Source organism: Mercenaria mercenaria, unplaced genomic scaffold, assembly GCF_021730395.1.
Source record: "Mercenaria mercenaria strain notata unplaced genomic scaffold, MADL_Memer_1 contig_3904, whole genome shotgun sequence".
In the NCBI taxonomy this organism is placed as follows: Eukaryota; Metazoa; Mollusca; class Bivalvia; order Venerida; family Veneridae; genus Mercenaria; species Mercenaria mercenaria.
The window spans coordinates 1-12214 of record NW_026462090.1 but is presented as its reverse complement, the minus strand read 5'-3'; the positions used below and the strand labels follow the sequence as shown (position 1 = coordinate 12214).

At 35.3% G+C, this 12214-nt stretch overlaps 1 protein-coding gene across 1 annotated transcript in view; it reads right to left on the bottom strand.

Moving 5' to 3' along the window:
• The window catches only part of LOC128553507 (protein mono-ADP-ribosyltransferase PARP14-like), a 66621-nt gene extending 55370 nt beyond the window's left edge, over positions 1–11251 (bottom strand). Inside the window, exons 1-4 of the mRNA XM_053534687.1 lie at positions 10285–11251; positions 2987–3256; positions 597–860; positions 7–276 (exon numbers count right to left, since the gene is read on the bottom strand). Of these exons, the coding sequence (XP_053390662.1) occupies positions 7–276; positions 597–860; positions 2987–3256; positions 10285–10390 (910 nt within the window). The 5' untranslated portion in view covers positions 10391–11251. The remainder of the gene's footprint in view (positions 1–6; positions 277–596; positions 861–2986; positions 3257–10284) is intronic.
• Positions 11252–12214: the final 963 nt, after the last annotated feature.

The following is a 12214-nucleotide window of genomic DNA, read 5'->3' as shown; positions in this document are numbered from 1 at the left end:
ACTTACCGTTTTTTTTTTCAAATGTAAAGAAAGCGCAGTTTCTCCTTGAGTCCATTTTACAGTCAATGATATGTCCACCTCCCGAACGTTTCGAATTTTCGAAATACAACTGCATCGTTTCCAGGGCCTTTTCATCTATCGAATGCACCTCTATTGTTTTTGATCTGGATCTCGATGACAATGCTCTTTTATGTGAAATATAGCCTTCGAAAATTCGAACATCCAATGGCCCTTTCTTGAGGCTATGATTTCGTTTGGAAGCAACACGTCTTGCAACTGTTAATTGAAGTCACATGAGGAAATATGAGCTGAAAGAATTCTATTATCATTGTTTGTAAAGTATTTGTTTTTAATTTAGAGAAACCTACATGCGTAAGTGTTTGTGTATATTTTGTTTGACATGGCTTTAACGCCTATTTTTCAACTGTCATTAATTACCGTGTTGAGCTAAGTATATTTAATTTATATCTTAATTTTGCTTGACAAAAATTGAGGTAAGAATGATTTTAATTTACCACAAAAAAAATGATTTCAGCCATATTTATTCAGAACACATTTGCATAATTATTTTATGAGTAGGTAAATTAAATTCATACCTTCTCCGGTTTCAAAGGTAAAATATGCGCATCCATTCTCTATCGAACTTTTGATAACCTTTCCTCCTCCAGAGCGTTCTGTGCTGTTGAAATATGCATTTAGCATTTTTAAATTGTCTTGTTTTATTAAATGAGATGGCCCATTTACTTCTATTATACAAGTAGTCTCTGTGTTCGTTTCTCTAGTAGAATACTTCTCAATACACAAACGATTTAGTTTTCGTCCCATATATAATGGTTGGTGTTCAAGTACTAATTCTACAGCTGAAATATAACAGGAGCAAGTATGAGATGGCCATAACTACTCGTAGTTACCAAGAAATAATGCTACCATATTTGATCTATCGTCGTAAATATAAGACCTGAAATAATATATATCAGAAGGGTGTTTTAAGTACTATCAACGCGCCGCTCGGAATGATTTATTCGTAAACTTATGCCGCAAGTCGTAGTTTAATTATATCACTTTGTTGCTGTATATATTATTTCTTAATTTTACACAGAAATTAATTTCTATGCAAAATTATTAATACCTTATGAATGGTTTGCAAGGAAAATAATTTTATACAAATGTTTATCATAATAAGACCATCGCGTATTGTTAATCAACGTCTTGAAACATTGCATTTTTGACTTGACTTGATATGTCTTTTGAGATGTGTTATCCACTGGTGCATGTATAGATCGAGCTGTTTTAGACCGAAACGGAAAAATGAAATATACCATTAAACTGTAAGGTTTACCTATAAAGGCTAAACGCTCAACTGTCATTATACACGTATATGCAGCATTAATCGCTAATTTCCGGCTTCTTGAGATAAAAAGAATTTATATTTATTATATTACACATAATAGCAATTGTCGTCCTAGTTTCCGAACTTTTAAGCTTAAATTATAGTGACCTCTTTAAATCCCCTCCCCCACTAAAAAAACAAACAACAAAAAACAAACAAAACGATTTCCTCAAAACAGTCTTGAAATAGAACAAAATTAATAGGGTATCGTAAAAACAATAAGAAAACTAGACGATGCTTTTGTAGAAAAGCGCATGTAGTAACAGACAAGAAGTCAATAGGTGACAGGTGAAAGTCAAAAAGACACTGATGGTTGGCTGCAATAGAAATCATCATGTCCAATCATCCCATGAAGTCTCAACATTCTGGGTCTAGTGGATCGGAGAGACGTTTCCATCTTCAGACACCTGTGACCTTAACTTTTGCCCGAGTGACCCCAAAATGAATAGGAGTTATCTAATCTGTAAGTCCTATCAGCCTTTGAAGTTAAAGGTTCTGGGTCAAATAGTTCCAATGTTATCGGTCGGAAACGGTTTTACATGCTATAGCCCCTATGACCTTGACTTTTTATCAAGTGACCAAAAATCAACATGTGTCATCTACTCTGCATGTCCAATCAACAATCATCCTATGAAGTTTCAACATTCTGAGTCAGGTGGTTCTCAAGTTATTGATCGGAAACAGTTTCCATGTTAAGGTCCCTGTAACCTTGACCTTTGATCGGGTTACTCCAAAAACAATTGGGGTCATCTACTCTGTAAGCCCTATCATCCTGTTTAGTTTGAAGGTTCTAGATCAAATATTTCTCAAGTTATTGACCGAAAATATAGTGTGAAGGACGAATGGCTCTTGGAACCTTTCACTGAGGGACCCCAAAACAACAGAGGTCATCTACTCTGTAAGTCGGATCACCCTATGAAGTTTCAAAATTCTGTGTCAAGTGCTTCTCAAGTTATTGATCGGAAATGGTTTCCCATGTTCAGGCGCTGTGGCCTTGACCTTTGATGGAGTATGACGGACGGACGGGGTAGAGGAGACATAATCATCTAGTTTAAGAAAAGTCTATCTATGACTTGTGCTCTGTACTAAATATTGTAAATGTACAGCGAAAGTTCTAAAGGGTCACCAAAGTTCAGACTAACTAAACTGATCAACCACTCTACATTTTTTGTAAGGTTATTTTAGTTAATAGGAAATAAATCGTCCTTTTACAGAGGAAGTCAAATCCAGTACAATAGCTGCATTTTCAAAATATCATCTTGATTGATGCATTTCTACGTTTTAAGATTAATTCTCACATTCAACCTGTCATGTTCCATATATCAACATAGTGTTGCATCATTTAAAGGAATGTGTCACAAACCTGTGATAAACTGTTTGGTTATAATCTTACGACTGAACAATTAGATATTGCATTTCAGTAAAAGCGTTTTTGTATTTACCCTATAAAAACAATATCTGATAACATGGCCAATATTTTTCTTTAATAAATGTCTGATGAACATGTGAAAATGCTCTCATCAGTACAACAAATGCCGTGGACCAGCTAAGTGGAAAAATTCAGTTAAGTAAATATCTTAACTCCAAAATGTTTACCTGTTTCATCCACAAATTCTACGATAGCGTTTCTTTTTTCTGTGTCAAAATCAACAGTTTTTACTCGCAGTACCTCACCAAAAGTATCTTCATCATTGAAATAGGAGGTCATGTATTCTGTATCAGCGGTTACTTCTTCTGGTATATTAGATATAATGACTGAACTGTTCTGATTGATCAGTGGCGGATAGCTTGTATCATCGAACATCCTAACATCTAACTGGTGTCCATCAAATGTGTGCGTTTTTCTCGCCAAAACTCTTTCCGTTACTGAAGACAGAAAATAATCTTCGCTATTGTGATTTATTTTAAGTTTATTGTCAGAAACATATCAGCTTACAATTTAGTTGGTTTCCTAATAAAAACAATCCTACATATCACTGTACTGCGCCTTACGTCGCTTGTACATTTTTAGGTAACGCTTATATCTTAAAAGATAGCTAGTATTTATATTCTGCGTGTTCTTATAGGGCTTTCTCTGTCACAAGTGTGTGGTGTATGTGAGATATGTCAGTATCGTAGTTCGGTTGGTGCGCGCATTTTAGATTAGTGTTTTCAATATTCCGAGCAGCATACGAAAATACCAGCCAGTGATGTAGAGGTCACTCCCAGGCGAGTAGCTTGGCACACTAAGTTACTCTGCTGATTGCTGAGTAACATTTGCAATCAAAGCCTTAAAACAAAAAGGGTAAAACATCGAAAAATCAGTCGAGGGTATGAGGCTAGTGCCAATGTTTGCGCACATATTAGTAATTAAACAGTATTTTTGTAGGTTTGTAAATTTCAGAAGAAAATACAGCACCGTAACTTGGCTAATTTTGTTTGATCTCCAACTCCTCCCCTCAATAAAATCTATTAAAACACATTGCGCAAATTATTTAGATTGCATCTATTTCGGACTCATACTTGCGTGGACATGTTTGAAGAAATATCATATCTCGACGTTTCAGTCGTTCATTTAAGATGTTCCGCTTTTTAATGTAATTCATTAGTTAGTTTAGTGACTGAATAAACATTTCTATTGCATATGCATATCTGAAGCTCTGGGATACGGTCAAAATAAATGTACTTGAATATAAATTTTAAATTTACTTAATGCAGATTCTGGTACTCATGGTCCTACAGCTTAGTAAATATTTCAGAATTGTCATTCATATAATAATTTCTATTGTACACGCGAACTTTTATTTCACTGTAAATGTTCACCGTGCTGGTTTATATCAACACAACCTTTACCACTATTACAAAATGTGGATTACAGGTTTAACATAATTTGATATCATTTCATGATTCTTTCTTGATTCTGACATGTCAGTAAAGAAATTTTAGTAATCTTCAAAAGATTTTTCAGATATAATACTGAATCAAGTTTAGTAGTCAACAAGACAGTCTGAAAGACAGCTAAATTCCCCGCCACGGCTATGGATAGTGAAAGGGTAAACCTTTGACCTTTAGCTGTGACTTTGACCTTGAATTGACATGGTTGACTCATGAATTCTGAACAACGTCTTGATGAGGTGATCATTTGACCCAAGTTTCATGAAAATCCTTCAAGATGTTTAGGAGGTACAGAGCTCAAACCTTTGACCTTGAGTTGTGACCTTGACCTTGAGTTGACATTGCTGACTCATGAGTTCTTGATGAGGTGATCATTTGACCCAAATTTGATGAAAATCCTTCAAGGGTTTTAGGAGATACAGAGTGGACACAAAATGGAAGACTCAAACCTTTGACCCTACGTTATGACCTTGACCTTGAGCCGGCATGGCTGACTCTAAGTTATGCATATCGTTTTGATGAGTTGTTCATTTGACCCAAGTTTTATAAAATTCCTTCTAACGGTTTAGGAGAGTGGACACAAAATGGAAGGCTCAAACCTTTGACCTTTAGTTGTGAACTTAACCTTGAGCCAGTATGGCTGACTCATAAGTTCTGCACCTCGCCTTGATGAGTTGATTACTTGACCAAAGTTTGATGATGAAAATCCTTCAAGGGGTTTAGGAGATACAGAGTGGACACAAAATGGAAGGCTCAAACCTTTTACCCTAAGTTTTGACCTTGACCTTGAGCCGACATGGCTAACTCATAGCTTCTGCACATCCTTTTGATGAGGTGATCATTTGACCCAAGTTTTATAAAATTCCTTCAAGGGGTTAAGGAGATATAGAGCGGACACAAAATAGAAGGCTCAAACATTTGACCTTGAGTTGTGACCTTGACCTTGAGCCGACAAAGCTGACTCGTGGATTCTGCACATTGTCTTGATGAGGTGATCATTTGATCCAAGTTTCATGAATAACCTTCAAGGGGTTTAGGAGATATGGAGCGGACATGAAAGTTTTACGGACAGATGGACGGACGGACGGAAGGACAGACGGAAGGACAGACGGAGACTATTCCTATAACCCCCCACCACTTGTGGCGGGGGATTAAAAATGTTTACTGTATCAAAATGACAGTATATGTTATCGGATACATATGCCTCATAAACTAAACACTGCTAAATGCGAAAAGTGTCTACAATACTATGGAGAAAATGGTCCGATGAAACTGTCTTTAAACATAAATAGCAAAATGAATGCTGCAAGGTAAGTCTTATTGCCTTTTTACTTGGATCGCATTACTTGGTAATATGAACATAAGTTGCAGTGTCATTATTTGTAAAACAAAATGAGAAAAGGGACTTTGTTACTGCGTTCAAATTAACATAAACAGACAAAAACCTTAATAGTGTTAATGTAAAAATATGGAAATTAAAAGATGGAAGGAAAAGCCAACGTCTTATATCAACTGGAGATGTGAGTAGCTAGTAGCTATTTTTATACCAAGAAGAGCGACGGAATAGATTTCCCGTCAAATTCTTCAAAAGTAATTGTAATAGACTTAAATTACTTATATTTAGAATTTAAACAAACAATAGCAAAACTCATTCGGTCAGATGTGTTGAACCTAATGAAAACATCTTGGTAAACGTTTACATTTATACTATCCATTGCTTCAAAAGTGTACGAGTATTTTATACGAATAAAATTTATATATTTATCATACTAGAGAAAAGCATAGTCGTGTAGTACACTTTAAGTCTTACAGCTTTAGATATATCCATAATGTCTGTCTCAAACAAATCATGTCATACATTTAGATAATCAGTTTAAACTTTCATCTTCCCTATTTAGTTTCAAATAAGCTCTGGACAATATTGTAGTATCAGGCAAGGATGAGGGTCAATGATGTTGCCTATAATTATATCAAAACAATATCATAGAACTTTTCATTCGAAACAATAGAAAAATCAGCTTGGACGTCTCCTGATTGGCTACTTAAGGCAAGTGGCTGCTCCATAATACCTGTAGGTGACTGCTTAGGCAGGATGTACTGTTCACCTCTATCACAGTGTGCAAAGAGTCTCTTTGAATGTTAATTTCATCTTGCACCTCATCCCCACAGCCTCAAAACTTTATTTATCGAATTTCTTTATATTTTTATTGACGAAAAATGACAATATGCCTGTGCGTAAGTTAGTATGCTGAGATACGTGCCCGTCATGTGCAGTATAGATCTACGCAAGACTTTCATACTTGCCTGTCGCTTTTATAAGAAGGCAGAAGTTCTCTTTCTATTCCTACAATCTTTACCCGTGAGGAGATTCAAATGACCCACAAAAATAGATTCCCTTTTTTACATCTTCCCGCTGAGTAGCTTTAGAATTGGTTGCGCTACGCCCTGACTTCCCTATACATGTAATAAAACCCACCAAATAGCTATTTCCAAACATTCACATGGGTTGCATTTTTCATTCTTGTAACATTCGGATCCCGAATTGAAATTTGCAACCCTCCCATCGTCATTCGTACTTGGGCATTTATACAAAGTATGGTAAAGATTCAAAATAAACCGATGAATTTTGGCGCCAAAAGAAAAATCATTTGAAACTTAATGATTTATCATTAGTCTATATGCATTTCATTTTTATCAACATATCATTGATGGACAACGGTTCGATTTATTTTCACTTATTTTGAAAAATATTAAGTGCAAATTTCCTGCTGAATTGTCATATGTAGACAATTGGTAATGCTGCGAGGACATGTGGTACTGTGATCATTCTGATCTTATCTCAGTAGTGAGTTTTAATGATATCCAGTCTTTTAAGAACATCCCTGTCATTGTATGAAATAAGAACTTTTTTTATAGAAAATTAATGTCTTTTTCAGCATTAAAGCAAATTAGACCGAACTTTGATTGTAGAAAAAATTATTTGAACATTTTTACATTTAATTTTACTCGTATGAGATAAACCAGGAGTTCCATCAAGAAGAATATTATACATACCCCTCCCAAAAAGTAAGTCCTTTGTTGCACCCGAGACCTCCATCGCAAGAGAGACACATTTACAAATGGACAAGGTTTAGTACTCGGAGTAGATCGCGGAGTGGAAGGGTATTTTATATAAAAACAGCGCATCAATGTGTGTTTTTCATATTATATACCCTATTTTTTTCTTGGGAAGGGTAGGAATCTCTAACAAACACGCATACTCTCGGAGCCCGCCCACTTAGCTCAATAGGGAGAGCGCAGATCTACGGATCGCGGGATTGTGAGTTCAAGCCCTAGGCGAGGCGTATGTTCTCCGTGACGATTTGGTAAAATACATTGGTTCTAAAATCATTCGTCCTCAACCTCCCGACTGATTCATGTGGGGGAAGTTTACAGTTACATGCGGAGAACAGGTTTGTACTGGTACAAAATCTAGGAACACTGGTTAGGTTAACTGCCAGCCGTTGCATAACTGAAATACTGTTGGAAAAAGGTGTTAAACCTAAAACAAACTCAATTGCCTCGGTATAAATTTAATCTCTCGCTACGCCATAATTAATCCAAATCACACAGCTTGTCCTCAAATGTCGAAAGACATTAACCATGAATTCAAATAGAATCCACACTTATTGGATATCTCTATGGTCATCTCGAGCGAAAATTCCACATACAAATAATCTGTCCACCATTATACGATTACTTTAAGGCTTGGCCTTACGTTTTGAGAAAAAGAAATCAAACAACACCAAGTCATAGAAAGAAATTGTTTCACATGAAAATTGAACAGCAAGTAAGATATGTATATTACTCTACGAAACAAGTGTCATTATATTGAAATAAACATTGAATTCCGGAAGGACTGACTAAAGGGGCCCCATTTCCGGAGAGTCAAACGACTTAAAAAAGTCACCACTTTCAAAGAACTGTTACATATGTTCGTTCATTTGCAATAGCGTACAACAATCGGTTCGTACCTGCTTCTAGCACGAACCATTATGTCCTTACCACGGCTCTATCACAACATCTTTACCAAGATGCAAGTCAGTCTATCATGTCATATCACAAACTTCGTATTAAATGCGTTTTTGAAACGTAGAAGAAAAGACGGTGGTACAAACGCTAGCACACATTTTATCACTGTACAATTAAACCGCCTCGGTAGCCTAGTGGTAGAGCGTCCGCTTTGAGAGCGAGAGGTCGTTGGTTCGATTCCCGGCCGCGTCATACTAAAGACGTAAAAATGGTACTAGCAGCTTCCTCGCTTGGCGCTCAGCATTATGGGGATAGTGCTAGGACTGGTCAGCCCGGTGTCAGTATAATGTGACTGGGTGGGGTATCATGCCACGTGTCTACGGCGTGATATTCCAGTGAGGCTGCACTGTAAAGTTGGGCATTGTTCTCATTGCTACACCGTCGTTTATATAACTGAAAAAATGTTAGAAAAGACGTTAAACCCGAACAAACACACACACGCACACATACACACACGCACACATACACACACACTGTACATTTAACATATGATACACACTTTCCATATCCTGCAAAGATGTGCTCCTTGGGTATAGTGTCATTGTGATCAGACATTTTGATACATTTTTACAGTTACTAAACAATTTTAGTTCAAAAGATATTTACAACGGAAGTTAAAATATCTATGGGGCAATTTGGAATCGTTTCAGAATGTTCTAATCTCTGAAAAAACATCAATAAATTTGTTTCTTTCTTTTATTGCTTGTTTGTTTGTTTGTTTTGGGTTTAACGCCGTTTTTCAACAGTATTTCAGTCATATAACGGCGGGCAGTTAACCTAACCAGTGTTCCTGAATTCTGTACCAGTACAAACCTGTTCTCCGCAAGTAACTGCCAACTTCCCCACATGAATCAGAGGTGGAGGACTAATGATTTCAGACACAATGTCGTTTATCAAATAGTCACGGAGAACATACGCCCCGCCCGAGGATCGAACTCGCGACCCCGCGATCCGTAGACCAACGCTCTTACCTACTGAGCTAAGCGGGCGGGTTTACAAATTATTTTCAATAAAATGTCAGAACAACAACAACGAATGTAGAAAGTAATTGTACAGTTTTACAAATGTAGTTATACTTACTATTCTGTTTTATTCTATAGTGGTATCCATTTAAATTAAATAGAAAAAACAAGAGTTCACTCGAAAGAAAAGCGTTCACTCATTCAGAAAGATTCGTGAAATATGTCTCATGTTGAATTATATTACATTGTATAAATATACAATTTCTGGGGGGTCGAGAGTTTAAGTCCCAGCGAGGTGATGGTGTTTTTTGTATATAGTCTGTTTTGTTATTAACATTGTGTTCAGTTTTGTAAGTGTACTTTTATTAAACGGGATTCTATATTCGATTTACATTTTATTATGATACAGCATAGAAATGACTTCATCGAAGCATTTTTTTATTCCATGTTCCCTTGAATATGTACTTTGCTAACGTAAATATCTATTTATTTCTTTATTGATCTAAATCTAGAAAATACTCATCAAACATCTTTTAACTTTGATAAATATATAAACTGCATGTGTAACTGTGTATGCTGCAGTCATAATTACATGTCTGTATAGTCACAACCATTTGTTCCAAACAAACATAATATACCTTTAACATTGTAGAAATGAAGTTCTAATTTATCAAAGTAACAAAATGCTAGATAATTATGCGTGTGTACGATGTAAACTGCAAAAGAACTCACATTTGCCATCAAAATCAAACAACTCTGATCAATCATTTGAAGATGATGATAGATTATTTTTAAGAAATTACCGTCATTTTGATGACATCATAACTCGGTTCAGTCGTGCAATTCAGACTGCCGACATGGCTTGAAATGAACTTCAGACATTACTAAACAGATTGGTATATGTCGCCATTAATCTTTCTTTCCAATCGCACGGGACCGAAAACATGGCTCTAAGCAGTTACACTAAATCAAAATGAATAATTATACCCTCGGCATTTTCAAACGTGAAAAATGCAACACCACGCTCGAAAGAACTCCTGACAATTTTTCCCCCACCAGATCGCTTCTCATTCTTGAAATACATTTTCACCATGCTAAACTGTCTTTCTGTTATAACATCTGAGAATCCTGTCACTGCGATCGTTTTAACTGACTTTGGTTGATTGTATAGTTCTACATCTACATTTTGTCCATCTATGTTAAGCGGTTGCTTCTTTAAAACTAATTCAGCAGCTTAAATAAAAAAGGGTATTCTCGTTAATTAAATACAAGATGTGTTAAATTAAAATCTAACATAAAAACTGCTATATCATGTTACCATAATTGTAACTACACTGGTGGATTTTTCGAACTAGAACCTTTTTTGATTCAAATATGTCGTATTAAGTTAATTGTCCAATAAAAAAGATATTTTGAAACTTTGTTATAACAAACATCTGTTTAATATAATCAAAGCCTTGAGACGTCTGGTAGAGGCGGGTTTTGCTAGATTTATTTTCTGTTTCATGGCACTTTAGTGTTCCTCAATGTCATTCTTTAAAGGTCCATAGTGCTTTCAATTTTCATTTTAAAACAAAGAAACAGCTTTCAAAATAGATGTTATGCGTACTTACAAGGTTAGAAAAGTACAGCTTTAATATTGCTCATGAACTGTTACAGTTAGAGCCATGAAGGGAGGTAATAAAAAATAATAGATTCAATAAAACATCCTAGTACATTCAGCAATATTCAAACCAGTGACAAATTTTAAAGAAAGTAATTATCAGAAACAGGATTTAACCAGAAATTAATGTATATTATGATCATAGCGGAAAAAAGTGGCAGCCACATTTTAAAAAAAGGCATTATGAGCCTTTAACAGCCAGGATAAAGCAGAGAATATTTGAATTTACATTGTATCTAAATAAAATTTTAAGTCACCTGTAGAAAATGAAACTTTAATAGTAGTTATATATATGGGGGTGCGAGCCCGATTTTGACCCCCCTGACCCCTTGACCCTATTCTAAAAAATCCAATGCCGGACAATTTAAAACAAATTTAAAACAAATTTTAACAAATTATTGTTAAAACCTATAGTAAAATATGATTAAACACTTCCGCCAAATATTTGCCAAAATCCTGCCAAGTGGCAGCAATGTGACAATGTCTGCCAACTTGACAAACTTTTGGCAGAACGTTGACAAACACAAATTCAACCAATCAAAAGCCTGCCATTTTTCTGCCAAGTGGCAGCAATGTGACAATGTCTGCCAACTTGGCAAAACTTTGGCAGATTATTTTTATTGATAAAATGTAATGTATTTGTTCTTATTTTCAATTAGTAAGTATATTATCAGGGTACACATAGTAATTAAAACTTTAATTAAAACTTTAATTAAGCTTTTAATTAACCCTTTAATCCAAAAGTCTGCTTCTACCAGAGGATATAGGTTCATCCGATATGTAGAATCTAATGTAACTACCTATCAAAAGCATAAATGTTAATTCTGTAGATGCTGAATCGTTATACGGGTGAATATCAAACATTGTTCCTTGTTTCAGATAAATTTTAATTTTTTTCTTATACATAGATATTAACTTATCAGTGTCAAAGTCCTCAGCTGCCTCAGCTGTTATATTTACATTATCAAATATACCAAAAAGTAAAACATCATCCTGAGGCCTATTATTTCGCCACCTAAATATAAAATGTGATATTGGGCTTTTAGTCGGTTTATACGGTTCACCCGGGGAGCTTGCACCCTTTAATAAAATCTTAATATCTATTATATAAGTTCCGGTTTTTCTGACTATAAACACACCACTCAAAAGCATATCTAGTACATCTATTTTATATTGTTGGTTTATGCTTATAAAATCTTTATAATCTAAGATAATTCCAGGTCTTATTTCAAATATATTTAAATAGTTCAGATC